At 36.3% G+C, this 22,415-nt stretch overlaps 1 protein-coding gene across 8 annotated transcripts in view; it reads left to right on the forward strand.

Moving 5' to 3' along the window:
• clip2 (CAP-GLY domain containing linker protein 2) overlaps positions 1-20,444 on the forward strand; it is an 85,404-nt gene extending 64,960 nt beyond the window's left edge. For all 8 annotated transcript variants that reach the window (XM_073951529.1, XM_073951531.1, XM_021476654.3 and 5 more), the window contains 8 exons: positions 1,590-2,555; positions 4,378-4,435; positions 5,866-5,949; positions 6,105-6,261; positions 11,347-11,506; positions 13,212-13,400; positions 19,014-19,076; positions 19,151-20,444. In XM_073951529.1, the coding sequence (XP_073807630.1) occupies positions 1,590-2,555; positions 4,378-4,435; positions 5,866-5,949; positions 6,105-6,261; positions 11,347-11,506; positions 13,212-13,400; positions 19,014-19,076; positions 19,151-19,162 (1,689 nt within the window). In that variant the 3' untranslated portion in view covers positions 19,163-20,444. The remainder of the gene's footprint in view (positions 1-1,589; positions 2,556-4,377; positions 4,436-5,865; positions 5,950-6,104; positions 6,262-11,346; positions 11,507-13,211; positions 13,401-19,013; positions 19,077-19,150) is intronic.
• The last annotated feature ends 1,971 nt before the right edge of the window (positions 20,445-22,415 follow it).

Genomic DNA, 22,415 nt, shown 5'->3' on the forward strand with positions numbered 1-22,415 from the left:
CCTTTCTTATTTAAAGACAAACATTATATGTAGACGTGTGCTTCTCTCTATTTTCTCCTATCGTTTAAAACTATGAACTCTTGTAGACTGATCTGATCTTTGATAACCTCTAATGATATTTTCCTTGAAACTATCCAATCTTCGGATGACTCGATGACTAACATTAGTGTGCTCTTTGATCTGAAATATATTTTCTTTCAACATAGTAGTGATTGCCTTTGTTATTTTGGACTTGCAGTGTGCTGTGCCTTGTTATATTTGCCTGGCTGCTTTTAGACTGAAGAAGACTTGAGGAAAGCTTGCTTGGGCTTGAATTCAACAGGAACGCTGGTGTAGTTTATAGGTTGCACTATATATTTGCTTTTGTGCACATGCACGAGTCATTATTTCAAGAAATGAGCATTCATTGAAATGTTTCCAGGGCAAGCAAAATGCTTTATTTGCTTCTCATACCTATAATGTCTTTCGGATGCATGTCTCGAATTCAGGTGGGCAACTCTCAAAGGTATTTCATACAGCTTATCGGCAATAAATGTTGACTTTGGAGCACGGTTTACAAACATGGGCTTTGATAGGTAGTATCATGGCTTTTCAAAATGTATTTTGTATTGGACTTCCTTATATTATCTGCTTGTTTAATTATAATAATTTAAAATTCGTGACACATTTATTGTGAAATTGTGTCTACCATTTAAGTTCAAACAGGGTTCAACGCTAAGGATTTTTTCTACTGGTCCGACCGGGCAAGTGGTTTAGATTTTTACTTGCCCTGCCAAAATTTTCACTGGCCCCACCAATAAAAAAGGGAAGTTAATACCTATTTTTAGCCACATATTTTAAATAATAATTCAAAAATAAAGTCTGTAAATCTAGAATTTCAATACTTAAAAAACGATTGTAAATATAAGTGTTATGCAAACAAAAAGAGCAGTATGGAAAATGTGGAGGTACTTTATTGCAGTTTGAAATTATTTAACAAAAAGTGGCTGACTTGTCAAACTGACGGCAAACTATGCATAATATCACTTCATTTTTATTTTGTCGTGCTGTTGCCACGTAAATATCTACTTCCAAGACGTTAGAGACAGACATTTTCGTTTAGCCTTATAATTTGATGTTGCCGCCATGTTGCTGTTTCTACGCTGTACCAGGTTACAAAAAAAAAAAAAAATAGCATGGTAAAATCAATCATATGAGACGAATCGCAATATGTTGTTTACGACATTACAGAGAAGGTAGCATTTAAAGACTTAAAAGCTCAAACTTAAAATGCACGCAATTGACAAATATTCGCAGACAAATTAAATGTTAGTGACAAGGCAGCACTGTCCTAATCGGGCCAGTAATGATCCGGTCTACTGTCCCAAGTGTCTCTCACACTGGCCCTGGGCCACCGGGCAGTTCTTATTGTTGAGCCCTGTCAAATAATTGAACTCAAAGGAAGGGGAAAAACATCCTGCGAATAAACTAGAGAGAGTATCATTGTACCATTGCCCTAATTCTTTGAGAGTTGCCCCAGAGCAAAAAGGAGGATTTGACGTATAAATGATGGGAAATGCAGGATTCATGACCCTTTCTTTGTCCTCTAGCAAACTACCGTTGAGGAGAAGACTCGTGTTATGCAGCTTGAAGAGGAACTGGCCTTGCGCAAGGCTGAGGTCGAGGAGCTCCAGGTTCGATTTCAGAGAGGCTCCTCTGGTTCGGCCACAGATGCTGAAGATGGAGAACCAGGGATAACCTCCGAAACTCTGGTCTTGCGGGAACAGCTTCTCTCGGTGGGCCGTGAACGCCGCGAAGAGAGCAGCCAGCTGCGCGAGAGGTACGAGGCATCTCTGAGCACCAGCCAGAAAGAAATCGAACGCCTTAAAGCCATTACAGAACGTCAGGGTCAAGAGATTTCTGACCTGAAGCAAAGACTCCAGCAGGCCACTCGAGAAAACATGGAGATGATGGACAGCTGGAAAGCCAAACTGGACGCTCTTGTTGGAGACCATCAACGTGCTCTGGAAGAACTGAAAGCCTCGTTAACAACAGATTGTGGGTCTGGTGAGATCAATGGAGGAGAAGGTGAAGGAAGCTTGCCTGAGATGAGAGCAGCTCTTGAGGGCTTAAAGATGGAGCACCAACTGGAGTTGGAGAACTTGAAGGCCAAACATGAGATTGATGCTGCAGTGATGGCCAAAGAGCGTGAAGACTTACGCAGCCGGCTTCAGGAGCTACGGGACCAGCTTGAGGACAGCGAGGAGAACTGGAAGATCCAGGTGGAGACCAAGAGCAACCAGCACACGCTGGAAATTAAAGAGGTTTCAGAGAAGCTTCAAAAGGCTGAGCTGAGGATCGTAGATCTGGATAAGTCTCATGAAGAGCGTGAAAAGGTCAACCAACTTCTTAAAGAGCAGCTAATGCTGGCTGAGAAGAAGATGGTAGATTATGAGGCCCTGCAGAAGGCTGAAGCTCAGAGCCGAGCTGAAATCCTCTCTCTGCAGGAGAAGCTCAGAGTCACCGAGAACCGACTGCAGGCTGTAGAGGCAGATCACACCACTCAGGATGTTAATGTTAGTGACCTTTGATCCAGTAAATGATTCAATTATTTACAAAAGTTTAGGAGGCTACCCAGTAGGCACAGGATGTCAACATGGCATCAGATTGACGTTATACCACTATGTTGTGGGACGTTGCATTTGGTTTCGAAATCAGGTTGACATCAATGTCCCACTCGGACAGATGTTGCATTTTAGTTACTTTCCAATGCAACCTAAAAACAAATTATTAGCAACTAATGATGTTACAGCTTGGCGTTGTGTGGATGTAATCAATATGATGTCTATCAGACGTTAGATTTTGTTTGCCATACTTGACGAATAAATGTCAGTATTTGACAAAAATATGACGTTGGTTTAAGATGTTGGCTCAATGTAAGGTTTTTGGTCACTTTCCAACACAACCTAAAATCACCACAATATCGACGTCATTTTATGTCATTTTTGGTCATCAAAATAACGTCCTTAGACGATGGTGACATAAATATAACCTAATATTAATGTATTAACGTTTTATGACGTTGCGTGTCTACTGGGTAGTGAAAAGGCAATGAAATCCCTTCTTCTAGTAGTGGGATCATAATCAACTTTTGAAATATTCTGTAAAAGTGGGTGAGATAAGGGAAGAATAGTAAGACAACAACGTCTTTGGATTTAAACAGTATCTCTCTCTCTATCTATCTATCTCTCTCTCTCTCTCTTTATGTTTGTATATATATATATAATGTATTTATGTATGTATGTTTGTGTGTGTGTGTATATATATATATATATATATATATATATATATATATATATATATATATATATATATATATATATATATATATATATATGTACACGGTGTTTCCCAAAATATTTTATATTTTTTGTTCTGGAGAAAGTCTTGATTGTTTTGTTTTGGCTGGAATAAAACCAGTTTTAAATTTTTTTTATATTATTTAAATTTATATTTAAATTTTATTTAAATTTAAATTATATAATTAAAATTATTTATATAATTTAAGCTCTGACAGTTTTAGAACAAGTGGAGTAAGAGTAAATGTTGACAGAATTGTAATTTTTTGATGAGATTGTCTTTGTGGCTTATTTAGTGAGCATTTGTGTTAAGTAAACTATTTGATTTGTTATATCAATGAGCTGTAAAAACACACTGTAAACAGTAATGCTCATAAAAAGAATCCACCACATTTGTCAAAGAAGTTTATGGATGAAAATAACATCCAAAAAGCAAAAACAAACAAACAAAAATCACACACACACACTTTCGATCCCTAAGTGCATTTCTGAGTGCTGTAGTCATTTGCATATCGTAATTCCTAATGCAAATAGGAGTACTATTGTACATAAAAATAGTGCATTAAAAGCTCTCCTAAAATGATCGTCTTCTAAGGTGTGTAACATAAGCTATCAGAAATTGTAGCTTAGTGTTTTATGACCCTTTCATGGTAACTGGGTTATTTTGTACACCAGTTAAAAAGTGCACAGGTCTGCATTTGGAATTGTTTTTATATATTTGAATGTTCCTGATGGGATGAAAATTTTTTTTATTTCATTTATTAGGATCCTCGAATTGTTCCTGTATGAGTTTCATTTTTCTATTGAACAAAAAAGAAATTATTTTAAACAATATTGGTAAACAAACAGTTGTCTGTAGCTAGGTTGACCTTAATAGCACAATGTGTTATTATGGAAGGCTCTATTTCTACTGTACAAACATTCTTCAAATATCTTTTGTGTTTACTTGAAATGAGAAATTCGTCAGGGTGAGTAAATGATGACACAATTGTTTGGGTCTCTTTTAAGATTTTCTTAAATGTGTTTTCTTCCCATCCAGATGATTGAAAATAATGACAACTCTGACGAAAAGGTTAAACTAAAACAAAATGTTGAAGGTATGTGTACAAAGTTTATTTTAATTTTTTTTAATTTTTATGTATTTTTTAAAGATTTCTCATTGTCTGAAAGACTGCATTCATTTGATCAAAACATAATAAAAACAATAAAATTGTTAAATATTATTAATGTAAAAAATATGTTGTATTTTTGGTATTTTTTTATTGTATTTTAGTGTATATATTTTTTTATTTATTCATGGCAAAGCTATATGAAGCCAGTTCAGTCACATTTACAAAATATAATTCATACACTATTCACATTTACAAAATTGAATTTGTTAAGTCAAAACACAATTAGTCAATACACAAATTAAAAAAAAAGTCAAAATTCAAAAAACAATGATAAATGTTTAATTCCAATTAGTAATTTCAAAACAATTTATAACTATGCAAAGCACAATTCATAAATTCAAAACACAATTCATCAACGCAATTCCTAAATACACAAAACACAATTAGTAAATATGCAAATCCAGTTTATAAATTTAAAACTCAATTAAAAAATATACAAATCACAATTCATACATTCAAAACACAATTCATAAATATGCAAATCCAGTTTATAAATTCAAAACTCAATTCATACATTCAAAACACAATCCATAAATACACAAATCCAATTCATTTGTTCAAAACACAATTCATAAATAGGCAAATGCCGTTTGTAAATTCAAAACTCAATACATAAATATGCCAATCCAAATCATAAAGTTCATAAATTAATTTGGGGAAACATTTATGGTTTTTACTTGTGAATTCACACATTGCTTTTTAATTTACGAATTGAAATTTGTAAAGATGAATTGGGCTGTGCATGTATGAGTTTAATTTTTGCAAATGTAGTATTTTTGAGACTGATCTGGCTCCATAAAGCTATGTTTTCAGCATCAGTACTCCTGTCTTTAGTGTCAAATTATCCTTCAAAATCATTTTCATATGCTGATATGCTGCTTAAGAAACAATTATACATTATTTTTGTATTCAAACAATAATTCTTTTCACAGTTTTCACAAGTTGATCAGTAGAAAGATTAAAAGAACAGCATATATTTGAAATAGAAATCTTTCATAACAAAATAAATGTCTTTACTGTTACTTTTAATGCATGCGTGCTTTTTTAATAAAGCTATTCATGTCTTCAGTAAAAATCTAACTGACCCCAAACATTTGCGTGTTGGTGGATGTGAACAGTGGTTATTTTATTTTATTTTATTTTATTTTAATTTAATTTAATTTTTTTATTTTTATGTATTATTTTTATTGTATTTTTATTTTAATAATTTGAAAATTTAATTATGCATTGTTTTAAATGAAAAATTATACAATACTATTAAAAAAAGTATACAATTCAAACAAAACACAAACAAAACATGTTTCCTTATCTCAGTATATGAAATATGATCTTTATCCATGAATGTGTCTTATTAGAAACGCTGGAGAAACTCACGAAAAGGGAAAAGGAAGTGTCCACTCTAACAACCCAAGTAGATGCCCTGAAGACCCAAATAACTGGTAATTTTTCACTTCTCTGCCAATCACATGACCATTTTTGTAAAACAACAAACATAGGTACCGTATACACTGTGTATATGTAATATAACATGTGATAATGCTAGTAATACTTTGTGATATACGTAACAATACACTTCACTGCATCTTGTCTGCAGCCTTGGAGGAAAAGGTTCGTCTTGGAGAAAAAACGGCAGATGGACTCATTAAGGAGAAGACCCGTTTGGAGGCAGAGCTGGAGACCATGACTAAGAAATCCCATGATGCATCAGGCCAGCTAGTCAATATTAGCCAGGAGCTTCTGAAAAAAGAAAGGTAAAGAGGCGAGCATTGTGATTTATGACTGGTGTAATTGACTGGTTTTAATGGTGGGAATGGCATCATGTGCTTTTGGAAATTGACCACATATTGGTTCAGTCAATGAAGTACTTTTAAAGATATGCTTTGATCTTGCACTTGATTCTCTCAGCTTTATTTTATAGAAAACCTTTTTCTGGATTATATTGATTTCCAAAACACTAGGATGAATCATTTCCCAATCTGCCATTGCTGATTATAATAGACTCCCATTTGAGCTAATGAAGACAATTAAACTGATTAAAACTGTGGCCAAAACATCATTAAGCCTTTTCAATCAATCAATGCTGACAGTGATTACCTGTTGTGTTCTGTCTAAATACTTTGGATGAATGACAGAGGAAGGGTAGGGATTTAATGGTATTTTCAATACAGGCCTTTCAGTTTGGCACATGTACTGAGCAAATGCAGTGTTAATATTAATAACAATAATGATAGTAATAATATCAGGCAGCACGGTGGCGCAGTAGATAGCACGATGGCCTCACAGCAAGAAGGTCACTAGTTCGATCCCCAGCTGGGCCATTTGGCATTTCTGTGTGGAGTTTCCCCCAGAGTTGTGTATGTGTGAGAATTAGTGTGTATGGGTGTTTTTCAGTGATGGGTTGCGGCTGGAAGGGCATCCGTTGCATAAAAAATGCTGGATGAGTTGGCGGTTCATTCCGCTGTGGTGACCCCTGATTATTAATTGGAATAAGCTGAAAAGAAAATGAATAAATTAATTAATAAAAATAATTTAAAAATAAGTTTTATATTATATATATGTTTGTTTTATATAGCGCCTTTCCAATGCACAAGAACGCTTTACAACAAAATTAGGAGAGTAGAAAAACATTTTTAAAAGGGTATAGAAAATAGCAGACTAATAATATATACACTACCTGACAAAAGTCTTGTCGCATATCCAAGTTTTAGGAAGATTAAGTTCGTTTCAGTTTTAAGAATATAAAGCCATGATGTAGTGGGAAAAAAATAATAATGTGTATATTGGAGGACTGCATGCATACATCTCTGCAATGACTCAAATAACTTATTAACAAAGTCATCTGGAATGGCAAAGAAAACGTTCTTGCAGGACTTCCAGTGTTCATCAAGATTCTTTGAATTATTCTTCAGGGCCTCCATTTTACCCTAGACATGCTCAATAATGTTCATGTCTAGCGAATGGGTTGGCCAGTCCTGGAGCACATTGACCTTCTTTGCTTTCAGAAACTTTGATTAAACCATGATTTTTCCTTCACCAAACTTGACTGAGTTCTGTGAGAATCTTAGGTCCATGCTGGTTCCAAAAAGTCTTCTGCAATATTTGTGATGATTGGGATGAAGATTAATCCAAAAAATCTACATTCTGCCAATTTTTCAAACAATCAACTAGAAGGCAAGTTATTATTTGTTGCTCTTACAATTGGGATCGACGACAAGACTTTTGTCAGGTAGTGTATAAGGACAAAGGCAAGAAAACAAATAGCAAAACTGAAATAAAAACAGCTTCAGAATTTGTAGTTTTAAAAAGAGACTTTAAATTGTTAGAAAGATACTTAAAATTGGGCGAAGCAGTGGCGCAGTAGGTAGTGCTGTCGCCTCACAGCAAGAGGGTCGCTGGTTCAGTTGGCGTTTCTGTGTGGAGTTTGCATTTTCTCCCTGCGTTCGTGTGGGTTTCCTCCGGGTGCTCCGGTTTCCCCCACAGTCCAAAGACATGCGGTACAGGTGAATTGGGTAGGCTAAATTGTCCGTAGTATATGAGTGTGTGTGTGATTGTGTGTGTGGACGTTTCCCAAAGATGGATTGCCGCTGGATGGGCATCCGCTGCGTAAAAACTTGCTGGATAAGTTGGCGGTTCATTCCGCTGTGGTGACCCCGGATTAATAAAGGGACTAAGCCGACAAGAAAATGAATGAATGAATGAATGAATGAATACTTAAAATTGTTGCAATGCGTTTCATCCTTAATGGACCCGTGAAGTGCTTTGAAATGTGCACTTTTGTTCAATGTGATATGTAATTTGACCTGAAACATGACGACAGGGCGGGAAATAGAGTAGCCCCTCCTCTTTAAAAAAAAATGTCAGCTGAGATTTTTATCTCAGCTCTGTTAGTGAGAGTGGTTGAGCTAGATGTAATACGTCAGATACTAGAGATCATTTGGTCAGAGGAAATGATGAGATACTAAAGTTAGAGGATCTATTTAGGTGGAAGCTACAAGCTTTGGATGCTTAAATCTTCTTATTGCAAATGTTGTCATTGTTTTGGAGCACACTAGACTAACATACCGATACTAACAGAGTTGGGTGTTTCGTTTTGGGAACGTTGGATTTTGTTTGGTAATAAAAATCAATGTCCAACCTAAAATCAACCAAATATCAAAGTTTACTCATGTTACACCTTTAAATTGTGAGGATGTAACCACTATGACATCTATCGGATGTTGGATTTTGGTCACTTTCCAACACAGCCTAAAATCAACCAAATATCAGCATAATTTGACCTTGTTAATGCATGTCGAAATAACGTTGTCAATGCTGGGCAGACATTGAATTTTGGTCATTGACGTCATGACCTATATCTAACGTAATATTAAAACGTCTTGTGATGTTGTGTGCCTGCTGGGGTTTTTGTATTTTAAAAATAAAGCGTTTAACCTCATGTAACACAAGGCTAATGAAATTGAGCTAATATTCATTGTGACTGTAATCACCTTTATATTTAAATACAAAATAAAGGTGATTGGACAGTAGTGTACTTTAAATGTAATCACTGTAAACAGGCATATAAACACCTTATTTACATTCCCACTTTAAACAAAGTGTACATGGGCTCTGGCATACACAGGCAAGTGTGTCATCAACGGTTTTTAAGCTGTATCTTCACATAGAGACAGTAAAAAGCAATACAGCATAGGGTAAAAAAACAATTACTGCTGCATTGCCATGTGCAGAATGCTGCTGAATAAGTATTTTTACATGCCGATTGTGTGCAAGTTCATCATTTGTGCTGTGGGGTAGGTCAATAATGGCTGTAAAAAAACAAAAACACTTCTTTGCAGATAATCAGAATAATTACTATTATATGTACAGTAAGTGGGAGTTAAGAGGTCTGCTTGCATCTTGTAAACATCTTACTGCAATTAAGTCCTTACTAAAAGGATTGGAAATAATTGCATTATTAGTGACTGACTCACACATTTTGATTGCTATCAAAGTGTTTACATGCAATCTTTATATGGAAATACTTTAGTAATGAGACGGAAATTATGTGAATGAAAAGATTCAAGGCTGAAGCTGTTTCTTTACTCGAGGGCAAATGCAGATTAAAGTGATTACACGTTTTTAAAGGTTTAGTAGACGTGTGAATTGTAGTCATGCAAGTATAAAGTGATACAGCTTTCTATTTAGATTGTAGTCTTTTAACAATTAATCGTGCTGTTTAAATTTGTCATCGCATGCATTTGTCGAACAATGCTTTTATTAAGTGCTGTTTGTTTCACGCATATGGTTGTATGCTCATCTGTAAATAGGAAAAGAGTTTTAATTTTGCACAATCCCGATAACAAACAGTTTAACTCCCACACTTTGAAGGGATAGTTCACTCAAAAAAGAAATTTACTCACCATTTACTCACCGTCAAAAGGTTCCAGGAGTTTTTTTTGGTCTGTTCTTGTTCTAAAGAAAGCTGAAAACTTGTGACCATTGACTTCCATAGTCAGAAAAATAAATGGTGTGGAAGGCAAAGGTTAAAGTTTTCCAGGTTTCCTCAGAATATCGTATTTGAGTTCAACAGAAAGTCAAACAAGTTTGGAACAAGTGAAAGGTTGGGATGAACTATCCTTTTAAGATGTACGTCATGTTATGCAGAATAATAGATCGGAACCTGAGCAAACGTAAATGCTGAAGGACAGTGATATAATGTAATACACTAGCTGACAAAAGTCTTGTCGTTGATTAAAGTGCTAAGAACAACAAATAATAACTTGACTTCTAGTTGATCATTTGGAAAAGTGAGAGAAGGTAGATTTTTCAGAGGAATTATTAACTGCATACCAATTATCACAAAAAATGCAGATCTTTTGGAATCCACATGGACCCAAGATTTTCTCAGAAATCAGTCAAGTGAGGGAGAAATCATGGTTTAGGGGTACATTTAGTATAGGGGTGTGCGAGAGATCTGCAGAGTGGATGGCAACATCAACAGCCTGAGGTATTAAGGTATTTGTGCTGCCCATTACATTACAAATCACAGGAGAGGGCAGATTCTTCAGCAGGATAGCGCTTCTTCTCATACTTCAGCCTACACATCAAAGTTAGTGAAAGCAAAGAACGTCAAGGTGCTCCAGGATTGGCCATGCCTAGTCACCAGACATGGACATTATTAAGCATATCTGGGGTAAGATGGAGGAGGCATTGAAGATAAATTCAAAGAATCTTGATGAACCCTGAGAGTCCTGCAAGAACGCTCTCTTTGCCATTCCAGATGACTTTATTTATAAGTTATTTGAGTGATACCTTACTGTCCTAATTAAATAATTAGAAATCAATGCAATATCATGTTTTATTTTGGTAAAATAAGCGGAATCTAGAGGCCTTTGCCTTTCATATAAATCACTTTTGATACCAAATGATCAACTAGAAGTCAATCTATTATTTGTTCCTTTAAAATTTAGTTCCTAAAACTTATATAGATGACAAGACTTTTGTCAGGTAGTGTACTTATCCTTTCAATCATGATTGTTATTCAGTGAGAGTGAGAGTGTTAGATGTATTGTGTCTGAGCTATTGAATATTGCATGTGCAGAGCCCTCAAATCATCAATCAAGAGCTTCATTAGTCTACTGTCCGTCATTGTTACCAGACTAATAAGCAGCACTTACCAGTTGGTCATCATTGATTATACCAAACGCTCACACAAACTACAACACAGGATGTAACTTAAGTGTTTATAAGCAGTGTACACACATTTGGTCGAGTCATATTTATGTGTTCATAAATGTCAACTTAATCTTATTGTGTCTGTATGTGTGTGTGCGTGTGTTTGTGGAAATGTGCATCAGGAGTCTGAACGAGCTGCGAGTGTTACTGCTGGAGTCTCCGCGTCACTCTGCTGGAGTGGATCGAGATCTGAGCCGTGAAGTTCACAGGGCCGAGTGGAGGATGAAGGAGCAGAAACTACAAGATGACATCAAAACCCTGAGAGAGAAACTTTTGCTGCTGGTGAGACACAAGAGCTGAAACACACACACAACTGCTGCTTTATTGAATTGTTCATGCATTTAAATTTAAGATAATTATCTCATAATTTTTCTGTCTTAAAATGTTTGAAGTGGTAAGATTTGAGGTCGGTAGTCTTCTATGCTCATCAAGGCTGCATTTATTTTCTTCAAAAACAATATAATTGTGAAATCTTTTCTATCGGTGTGTATATATACTATATACCTGTATATTCACATATAGTTGAAGTCAGAATTATTAGCCCCCCCTAAATATTTCCCAAATGATGTTTAACAGAGCAAGGAAATTTTCACAGTATGTCTGATAGAGGTGTGAACCTACACTAGTCTTTCAATTATTGTATATTTCAATTCGATATTTCGGTGCATCACGGTGCATTGACGGTGCTTTTCATACACAGTTTTATATTTTCTTCACAGCAGCATTTCTTGTATTAAAATGTATGAATATATATTTATATTTATAAATTATTTGTAATACAATTTTGTAATTCAATACAAACAGTCTTACTTTAACCAAAACGAGCATTTAGCAAATAATATAAACAAATATAAATATCCAGCTCAATTTCTGATGCTTGTCTAGTTCTCTCACACCTCTTTGATTGGTCACACCCTCAAAAAAAAAAAAAACGGTTGCGATTGGCTCTTGCGCGCTGCGTTCTTCACAGATGAGTGATGCTGATAAGTGGCAGGCGGCAGCGACGATCTCACAGCTGATGTATGATAGACACGGTGGAGAAAACACACACACGCGCTCGTTTCTGGGTGCAAAAGTAACGCTGTAAAACAGCCGAGAAGAGAAGAAAAACCACGCCAGCAGGTCAAATGGGCCACTGTGTGTGTGTGGGAAAGAGAGAGACAGAGACAGAGACAGAGCGCGCGCGTGCTATTGTTGTATATGTCAGTGAAAGACTGATCCAGCAAACACACACAGTGAAATTGTGCACAGTTTATGAGTTTTAAGTAGTTAAAGCGTTGTAAATACTCGCGATCGCCTCCCTCGCGACAGAGCGCATATGAGGTAAATGATGTCAGTAATAACCGGTTATGATTATTACTGAACCGATACCGAATTGTCCGCGTCTGCATCGCAGTGCACCGAAAAATCGATTATTTTTGACACCCCTAATGTCTGATAATATTTTTTTCTTCTGGAGAAAGTCTTATTTGTTTTATTTCGGCTAGAATAAAAGCAGTTTTTAAATTTTTAAAACACCATTTACAGGTCAAAATTATTAGTCCCTTTAAGCTATATTTTTTTCCCGATACACTACAGAACAAACCATCATTATACAATATTTGCCTAATTACTCTAACCTGCCTAGTTTACCTAGTTTACCTAGTTAAGCCTTTAAAAGTCACTTTAAGCTGTATAGAAGTGTCTTGAAAAATATCTAGTAAAATATTATTTACTATCATCATGACAAAGATAAAATAAATTCGTTATTAGAAACGAGTTATTAAAACCATTATGTTTAGATGTGTTAAAAAAAAACTTCTCACCGTTAGACAGAAACTGGGGAAAAGATAAACAGGGGGGCTAATAATTCTGACTTCAACTGAATATTAAAAGACAGTTTGTAACTCACTTAGCAAAATGTAAATTATTCTTGATTAAATTATCAGTGATTTATTTGTTCACTTATGTATTGTGCATTTTGATTAGTATGTTTTCCTTGTGTCAGGGTCGTGAGAGGTCGTCTCCAGACCATCGCCGGTACTCTATGATGGACCCGTCTGCCTCAGACACAGAGGTGGCTCGTCTTCGTCAAAGGCTGCTGAACACTGAAGATGCTCTGAGGAATGCTCTGGAACACAACCAACACGTGGACCAGCTAGTGCAGGCCATGCGCACCCGTCCAGACAAAAACCAGGTACAACAAACAGACTTAACACCTCTACAGTCAGGCTGATTTTTCATTTGTAACTTTGCTAAAATACTTGTTGTTGCCTTCTGTAGTTTTTTTTATTTTTTTATTTATGGTAGCAGTAACTGCGATGGGAGTATTATAATGGGTCAATAAAATGTGAGCTAGTTCAGTTCTTAGTTCAGTTGAGTTATTGGATGTTTTTTTTAGGAAATATGTTAAATGCTGTATTTTTTGTATTCAATTTCCTTTTATTTTGTGATTTTAACTAAAGCATGCTTTGTGCAAATAGGCTCTGGCAGCAGAATGGGCTATTTACACAAGGAATTTTTGGAAAAAAAACATATACACATGTACAGGGCTTGACATTAACACCCACCAACCCCCCAAATGTGGGTAGATTTCAGCGGTGGCGGGTAAAACAGACACTCCCACTAGTCACTTTGGCTGGTTGAAAATAATTTTCCAGGATAATAATTCTTAAAAGCAGGGTTCGACAATAAGGATGGCCCAATATGCATGCAAAGGAAGAAGAAGCACGACTGACAAAAATAATTGCATTCTCGCGAGCAAAATAAAGCAGGTGAATACCGAACGAGAGGATAATCACTCACGCTTGAGGTGATGTGCACAACTGTTTAATGCACGTGTGCGCTCCTGTTTCCTTGCGTGAAGCAACTGTGTCTAGAAACACAACTGATGTGATCGGTTCTCTTTCAAATAGACTAGACAAAAGGTGATAAATGTGCAAGCACAGTCTTGCTGCTTTTAAGAGCTCCAGATTTGTCTTTTTGTAAGCAGCACCGGTTGCTTTCGCTTTAACCATTCTTTGAACAGATTATTTATAGGTCTAACATTACCCTTTGTGTGTGATCATTCTTTCATTATCATGGTATGTTTTTAACCTGCTTTCTTTTGCGTTAATAGGGTTTAATTATCTTTTTTTTTACAATAACATGCTTTAATGGGAGATTAATTCCTCATTTATGTGTAATTAACTGGTGATCTGGGACATTTAGCCTGGACAGATTACTGTGAATATGTTTTGTTAAATAAAAAGTATAGTATACAGCTATATTTAGCTTGTTTTGACACATTTAAAATTAGTGGCTGAGAAGTAATTAATTGTTTATGTTTGGTTTATCTTGGTCAGAGATAAATTTGGTAAATTCTTTTGAGCTTTAAAAATTATGTGAAATTAAAAATAATTGTAATACTATAAAAACCCTGACCGACATTGAGCAAGCTCATACACGACACACAAAAATGAATGAGGAGGCATGTGGAGATAACGCAAAATCTAAATTAAGTAATTTTAGCATGTCAAAGTCATATTTATGTGCATAAAATATATTTTCCCAACAATAAAATTGTGGCTAGTGAAAATGGCGAGTGGCTAGTAATGTTGGAAAACTACTAGTTACAGTGGGTGGTGATCAAAAAAGTTAATGTCAAGCCCTGCACATCTATATAAAACATGAAAAGAGTTTACATGTAAAACTCTAAATCCATCAAACCTCTTTTCTTGTAAATAAGCATTTTCTATCAGGCTCTTCTGATTACCTTGAGCAGTTTCATTTTATAGGTAATGATAAGGTGATTAGCTAATATATAAAATAGATTTTTTCATAAATGTCACTTTAGACAATTCTTTGTTTCTTAACAAGGTGGATTTTCTTTTGCGTCAAAACCAGCTAAGCTTTTTGTAAAAAAAACTCTAAATCACAGGTCTCAAACTCAATTCCTGGAAGGCCGCAGCTCTGCACAGTTTTGCTCCAACTCTAATTAAACACAGCTGTCTAATTACTGTAGCAAACAACCAACTAATCAAGGTGTTCAAGTCTACTAGAGACTATTAAGCAACCTCATGGACAACAAGCAATCTGGCTTTAAGAAAGGCCACTCAACTGAGACTGCCCTGCTCTCGGTCGTGGAGGATCTCAGACTGGCTAAAGCAGACTCTAAATCATCAGTCCTCATCTTGCTGGATTTGTCAGCTGCTATTGACACTGTAAACCACCAGATCCTGCTATCTATGCTGGAGTCACCAGGCGTTGCGGGCACGGTTATTCAGTGGTTCAGATCTTACCTCTCTAAAAGATCATTCAGGGTGTCTTGGAGGGGAGAGGTGTCCAACCTACAGCTTCTAAACACTGGGGTACCAAAGGGCTCTGTTCTTGGGCCACTTCTCTTCTCCATGTACACAACATCTTTAGGATCAGTCATCCAGAAACATGGATTTTCCTACCACTGCTATGATGATGATACCCAGCTATACCTCTCTTTTCACCCTGATGATTCCTCAGTTCCGGCTCGCATCACAGCCTGCCTGTCAGACATTTCACACTGGATGAAAGATCATCATCTTCAGCTTAACCTCACAAAAACAGAAATGCTTGTAGTTTCTGCCAACCCGACTCTACATCATAACTTTTCAATCCAGATGGATGGGGCAACCATTACTGCATCCAAAATGGTGAAAAGCCTTGGAGTAATGATTGATGACCAGCTAAAGTTCTCTGACCACATCTCTAGAACTGCTCGATCGTGCAGATTTGCACTCAACAACAAACGAAAGCTCCGACCCTTTCTCTCTGAACATGCAGCTCAACTTCTTGTTCAAGCTCTTGTTCTTTCCAGACTGGACTATTGCAACTCTCTACTAGCCGGGCTCCCAGCTAGCTCCATCAAACCTCTTCAGCTGCTTCAGAACGCAGCAGCACCAGTGGTCTTTAATGAACCTAAAAGAGTACATGTCACTCCGCTACTCATCTGTTTGCACTGGCTGCCAGTTGCTGCTTGCATCAAATTCAAAGCGTTGATGTTTGCCTACAAAGCGACTTCTGACTGCGCCCCTTCTTATCTGCTCTCACCTCTGCAGATTTATAGGCCTTCCAGAAACTTGCGTTCTGTGAATGAACGTCGCCTTGTGGTTCCATCCCAAAGAGGGAAGAAATCACTTTCCCGAACTCTCGCATTCAATCTGCCCAGTTGGTGGAATGAACTCCCTAACTGCATCAGAACGGCAGAGTCACTCACTGTCTTCAAAAAACGACTTAAAACTCAACTATTTAGTCTCCACTTTCCTTACTAATCTGCAGTTCCCTCTCTGACCCTCTACTAACTACATTTAAAAAAAATGTAAAAAAATTTTTTTTTACTGTTGTTTCTTACACTTTCTTTGCATACCTGAAACTTGCCTATAGTACTTGTTCATTGTTGCTTTTATAGTTGTGTAAATTGCTTCCTTGTCCTCATTTGTAAGTCGCTTTGGATAAAAGCGTCTGCTAAATGACTAAATGTAAATGTAAGCAGGTGTGAGTTGGAGCTAAACTATGCAGAGCAGCGGCCCTCCAGAGGAATTGAGTTTGAGACCACTGCTCTAAATCCACCTCTTGGGACAAGACTGTAATTAGTTGAAAATCACTAAAGATGCAATTAGAAAGTATTTCACCAAACACATTACACAAACCACCTACAATTAAAAATACATAAATCTGTCAAGTAAGGGGCGGTTCATTCTGCTGTGACGACCCCTGATAAATCAGGTGCTAAATCAGGGGAAATTAATGAAATCTGTTAAGTGCATTAATCAATAACATTAAAATTGACATTAATACAATCTTAATGATCTATTGAAATGTAACTCTGATATCTGAAATGTAGATTTAATGTAAGCAGAACTATGTAAACATTGTAAACTAGGTTTGTTAGATTTAAATATTTTAGTGTAAAATGTACAGTGCAAAATATTCTGATTAAAAACGTTTTGAAGTGTGTTAAAATTAAAATCCAGTAAATAAAAACATATTCCTCTTGCCCACAGCTATCATAACATGCTATGTGCAAAATGCGAATGCTATAAAAATATTCTTAATTAAAATATTTTGGTGTACTGCAACTACAACAGAGCAAAACAATGAGAAACTTCAATATCTGTGCAATGTCCATTTACATAAAAAGCTTATCAGGCATATAAAGCAGGGATCACCAATCTTGTTCCTGGAGGTCCGGTGTCCTGCAGATTTTAGCTCCAACCCTAATCAGACACACCTGAACAAGCTAATCAAGGTCTTACTAGGTATACTTGAAACACAGAGGCAAGTGTGTTGAGGCAAGTTGGAGGTAAACCCTGCAGGGCACCGGACCTCCAAGAACGAGATTGGTGACCCCTGGTATAAAGTAATATAAATATATAAAATATCTCACATTAGCAAATAAAACACAAAGTAGGCTACTGTGCAAAATAATTGATGTTTCTTTTAGCCGCAGTCATTCATTCATCCTCAACATACTCAACTTCTTGATTGTAACATCTCTTTTTCATCCTTCTGTTTATATCATGTCATAGCATCCGTGGGATAAAAAAACGGCATCTTGTTTAACTTCGTCTATCGGGAAATGGAGTTGCTGTTTGATGCATAGTAAATTGGACTCATACATCGACGTTCAATCAAATGTTATGAATGCATGATACACTTCCAGCTGTGCAATATCTTTTCTTTTTTATTCTTACAATGCACTCTTTATGATAAGAGTTTTGAGGTAAGGGATGTTTTCATTTGCCATTCAGTTAATAATAATTATTATTATTATAATAATAATAATAATAATAATAATAATAGCAGCTCTCTGCAACTCACATGGTCGCCCACTGAAGCTGAGCAGAATAGTGCCCGGTCAGTACCTGGATGGGAGACCACATGGGAAAGCTAGGTTGCTGTCGGAGGTGGTGTTAGTGAGACCAGCAGGGCTGCCCAACCTGCGGTCTGTGTGGGTCATAATAACCTAGTATAGTGATGGAGACTCTATACTGCTCAGTGAGCACCGTCTTTCAGATGAGATGTTAAACCAAGGTCATGATTCTCTGTGGTTGTAAAAAATCCCAGAATGTCCTTCGAAAATGAGTAGGGGTTTCACCTCGGCATCCTGGCCAAATTTGCCCACTGGCCTCTGTCCAAAATGGCCTCCTAACCATCCTCATATTATAATTGGATAATTGTCTCCTCTCCACCAATCCGCTGGTGTGTGTGGTCTGGCGCAATATGGCTGCTGTTGAGTTATCAAGGTGGATGCTGCACACTGGTGATGTATGTGTGGATTCCCCCCAAGTGTAAAGCGCTTTGAGTGTCCAGAAAACCGCTATATAAATGTAAGGAATTATTATTGTTAATATTATTATTGTTATCCGTGACAGTCTGACAGGCTCATGTATTTGATTTAACCCCATCTTTTAAAATCTAAATCTAAACCTGAATAAAACAGTGTCCTCAAAAAGCCGGCTTATCAGCGCTCTGCTATATTGAAAACATATGATTCGATTCGCTCCTTCTGATTGGTTCTCAGAACATACGGGATCTTGCTGTCAAAGGCAAGAGGTGTTTTTAGGCTTTTGCCAACAACCTGTTATTTCTGAATGGGATGACACTGGGATTTAGATTATTTAAAGCGTTCGTTGAACATGTACTACATCCCTAAAGCATTCACTCAATGTCATTATCTCATTTTTGACGTTTTGCAGCTTTTGCATCTGAACTTTTCATGTGATCCTCATCTTTACCTCCTAAAACCGACAGTTGTAAAAACTGAACTGTTTTATTTTCTCCTTCATCTTCACAGGCACATGCTAGTGCAAACTCTGCAAATGGAATCCATCAAGAAGACACTTCCTTCACACAAGAGGTTAACAGAAATTCATTCAAACTTGGGAATCTTCTGATTCTTTATGTTACCCTAAACCTTGTTTTTCTTCCTAGGAAGAACACTGATGAGGGCTAAAACAGTTCAGAGGAGTATTGGGAACGAAGAAGCCAATTTGATGCCTAGACCTTTGGACTAATGCTTCACTGGACATCTTATGTTCTGTTTACAGTTAACACCAAAACAACGAACTTTATAGATGAGCAAATGAAAACACCAATATCTAAAATGATCGGAGATGCTAGAAAAAAAAGTGTTTTTTAAGGTCAGTGGTACAAACACGGACAGACTGACACACTGTAGACTACCTCCGAGATGGACAATGATGTCTGACTTGAAACAACACAAGAGCCGGTCAGGATACTTGAATCCTCGGAAAGAAAAACACGATAGTCCCGGTTGCCATTTCGAAAACATTTTTGGCCTCAATTTATACCGTTAATTTATTCGGCATTTATGCTTTCTGCCGTTTTTTTAGAATGGTCTATTCGGAGAGATATACCAGCCAGCGTAGGGTTTGAAGGACTGGTCACTAGATATTGTAGCAAACAAGAAAATAAAACAGACAGGCTCCCTTATTCCACACCTGCTCATTCCTGTGTTGATTTGTTTTTATATACTGAGATGTATGAATCATACGATGCCAGAATTAGCAAGTTAAGATGCGCCATGGAGTTTCAAGAACCAGTATTGCGCTTTCGGTCAATATTAGTGCATTACCTTTGGAATATTTTCAGTTATTAGCAGACAATGCCAACTCCCAAATATGTAGTTCAAATCATATCAACCAACAACTTTTAATTGCCAAATCATCCCATTTTAATTATTCAGGTGTGACCTAAGTAGTGGTGTAACGGATCACAAATCTCACGGTTCGGATCACAATATGGTTTTTTAGTCACGGATCAAACAATTTTTTTGGATCAGCCAAAAAGGGGAAGATACAAAAGTCATTTGGTTTTAATTTATTACACAAACAGTACTGCAGTTATTCATTCATAAAACTTCATGTTTCATTGCTAGATGGATCGTTTTTGAAGAATGATTCAGTGGCATGTTGTTGATGGCTGGTTAACCTATTGGTTAAATAATGTAACTGCTGCCTACAACTTTCATTTTTGAGCATCAAGTTAAATGGATATGACGGTGATTTAAATTTTTAGCATAAACATCAGTGGTTTTATCTTAACTATAATCTGTTAACCCAGTACTTCTGTGTTATTTGATTGTTTGTAACGTCATAACTCAAAAGACTAAAGACTGAATCTTTTTCTTGATTTTTGCATTTTTCAAACACAGATTCGAATGCAGCGATTCGAAGGATTAATAAACATATGCAAATCACCATCATTTAAAATTTATGTTGTGTGGGTGGAAGATCCTGATCTTTTAATAAATATTCCTGCAGCTTACAGTGAATGCATTGATGCAGGCTAAACAAATAGTGACAGAAAACACCTTTAATAACCTAAGAAACCCGCCACATCCCGCATAACCTACCACAACTTCCTCCGTCATCATTCTATTTTACAGGAAAAGCTAAATGCTTTTATATACGTGATTTGAATGACGTGAGAGGCAATCTCCCTGCAGTAATTACAAATTTAGGATTAATTTACAAGAAAAAAAAGTATTATTCCACAGGTCACGTGTGTTCCAAACTGTGGGTTGTGATCCTTACGAACCACGGATCAACCGTGATCCGAACTTAAGAGAATTGATGGTTTTGAAGTGATAATTCACCCAAAAATGAAAAGTCGATTTCCTAATCCAAGATTTAGGTAACTTTTATTTTCTGTAAACATTTATTTCTGATCGGTTCACTACACATTATGAGAAGAGACAGTTATTATTATTGTTTTTCCTGTATATGTTTTGATGACTCTTTAAGTGCCAGTAGCCTTTGACTTGCATTACTTAAATCACCAAGGACATTAGTTTTATTTTCTACTGAAAAAAAAGTCTCTTACATCTTGGATTTCTGTAAATTTACAAAAATTTTTTTTTTTTTTTGTTCAAACCATTCATTTAAGGGGGGTACTACATACAGTTGAAGGCAAAATTATTAGCAGTGCTGTGAAATTCTTACTTCTTTTTCCCAAGTGATGTTTAACAGAGCAAGGAAATCTTCACAGTATTTCCTATAATATGAGACAGTCTTATTTCATTACTTTAGCTGGAATTTATGCAATTTTTAAATATTTAAATAGGATTTTTAGGGTCAATATGATCCCTCCTAACATTTATTTGTTTTGTTTTTAATGGGTACCACAGTTGTGCAATGTCTTGTCTAATTAACCTAACTTGCCTAGTTTACCTAATTAACTTAGTTAAGCCTTTAAATGACACTGAATATGCTGAATCCTATAGTATCTAGCAAATATAATTAGTAAAATATTATTTACTCTCATCATGGCAAAGACAGAAGAAATTAGTAATTAGAAATGAGTTATTAAAACTTTTATGTTTTACAGTGTTAACACTTGGGATATATTTTTAAATGAATTAAAGTGGAAGTGAAGCAGTCAGTCAAGTTCACATTACTTTGTTTATTGGTTTCCACTTTAACCAAAATATATTAAACAAACTCGATTAATGTAACCATGTTGTAGAAAAGAGCTAGTTTTACTGAAGCTTCTTAGCGCAAGGGTGCCTTCATCTTGGAATAACGCTTGTATAGTTGGTTTCATTCCCTCAGCTGAACAGTTACAGTGGAAATAATGGACTGAACATTTAGACCGCAAAGCCTAGTTTAACACAATGCATGAAGTTGTGGACGTGCATTGCAGAACTGGTGCAAAGTTTTGTCTAATATACTGTATAAAAAATATTTATACCTTTTTTGTTTCTTTGTTTTAATAGCTTTTGTTTGATGCGCTTTGGTCCACTCTCTCACGCTGGTGCAGCGCTGCCTGACAAGAGGATTTACATTCAGACTAATGCACTGATTAAAGTCGTACATGAATTCACGATTTAATAAGTCACGTGTTTATGGATTATGTCAAGACATATTCCCTATTCAAGTTGATCAACTCGATCTTACAAAACTTTCGAAGGACACAAAAACCTGCCATGTGAAAAACTGTGCCGATCTTAGTTTGGTTTGAACACAAAAAGAGGTGAGCAGCTGTAGTGACAAGTGAAAGTGCCTGCCCCTGTTAAGTTGGTACCGGACCTTGTTGAAACCCAGGCATGCAGCGTAATACAGAGAGTGAGCCAAAGCACATCAAACAATTGTAATAAAAAGAAAATATATATATATATATATATATATATATATTAAGGGTGTCACGATCCTCCAAATCCTCGATTCGATTACAT

The sequence above is a fragment of the Danio rerio genome, chromosome 5 (assembly GCF_049306965.1).
Source record: "Danio rerio strain Tuebingen ecotype United States chromosome 5, GRCz12tu, whole genome shotgun sequence".
In the NCBI taxonomy this organism is placed as follows: domain Eukaryota; kingdom Metazoa; phylum Chordata; class Actinopteri; order Cypriniformes; family Danionidae; genus Danio; species Danio rerio.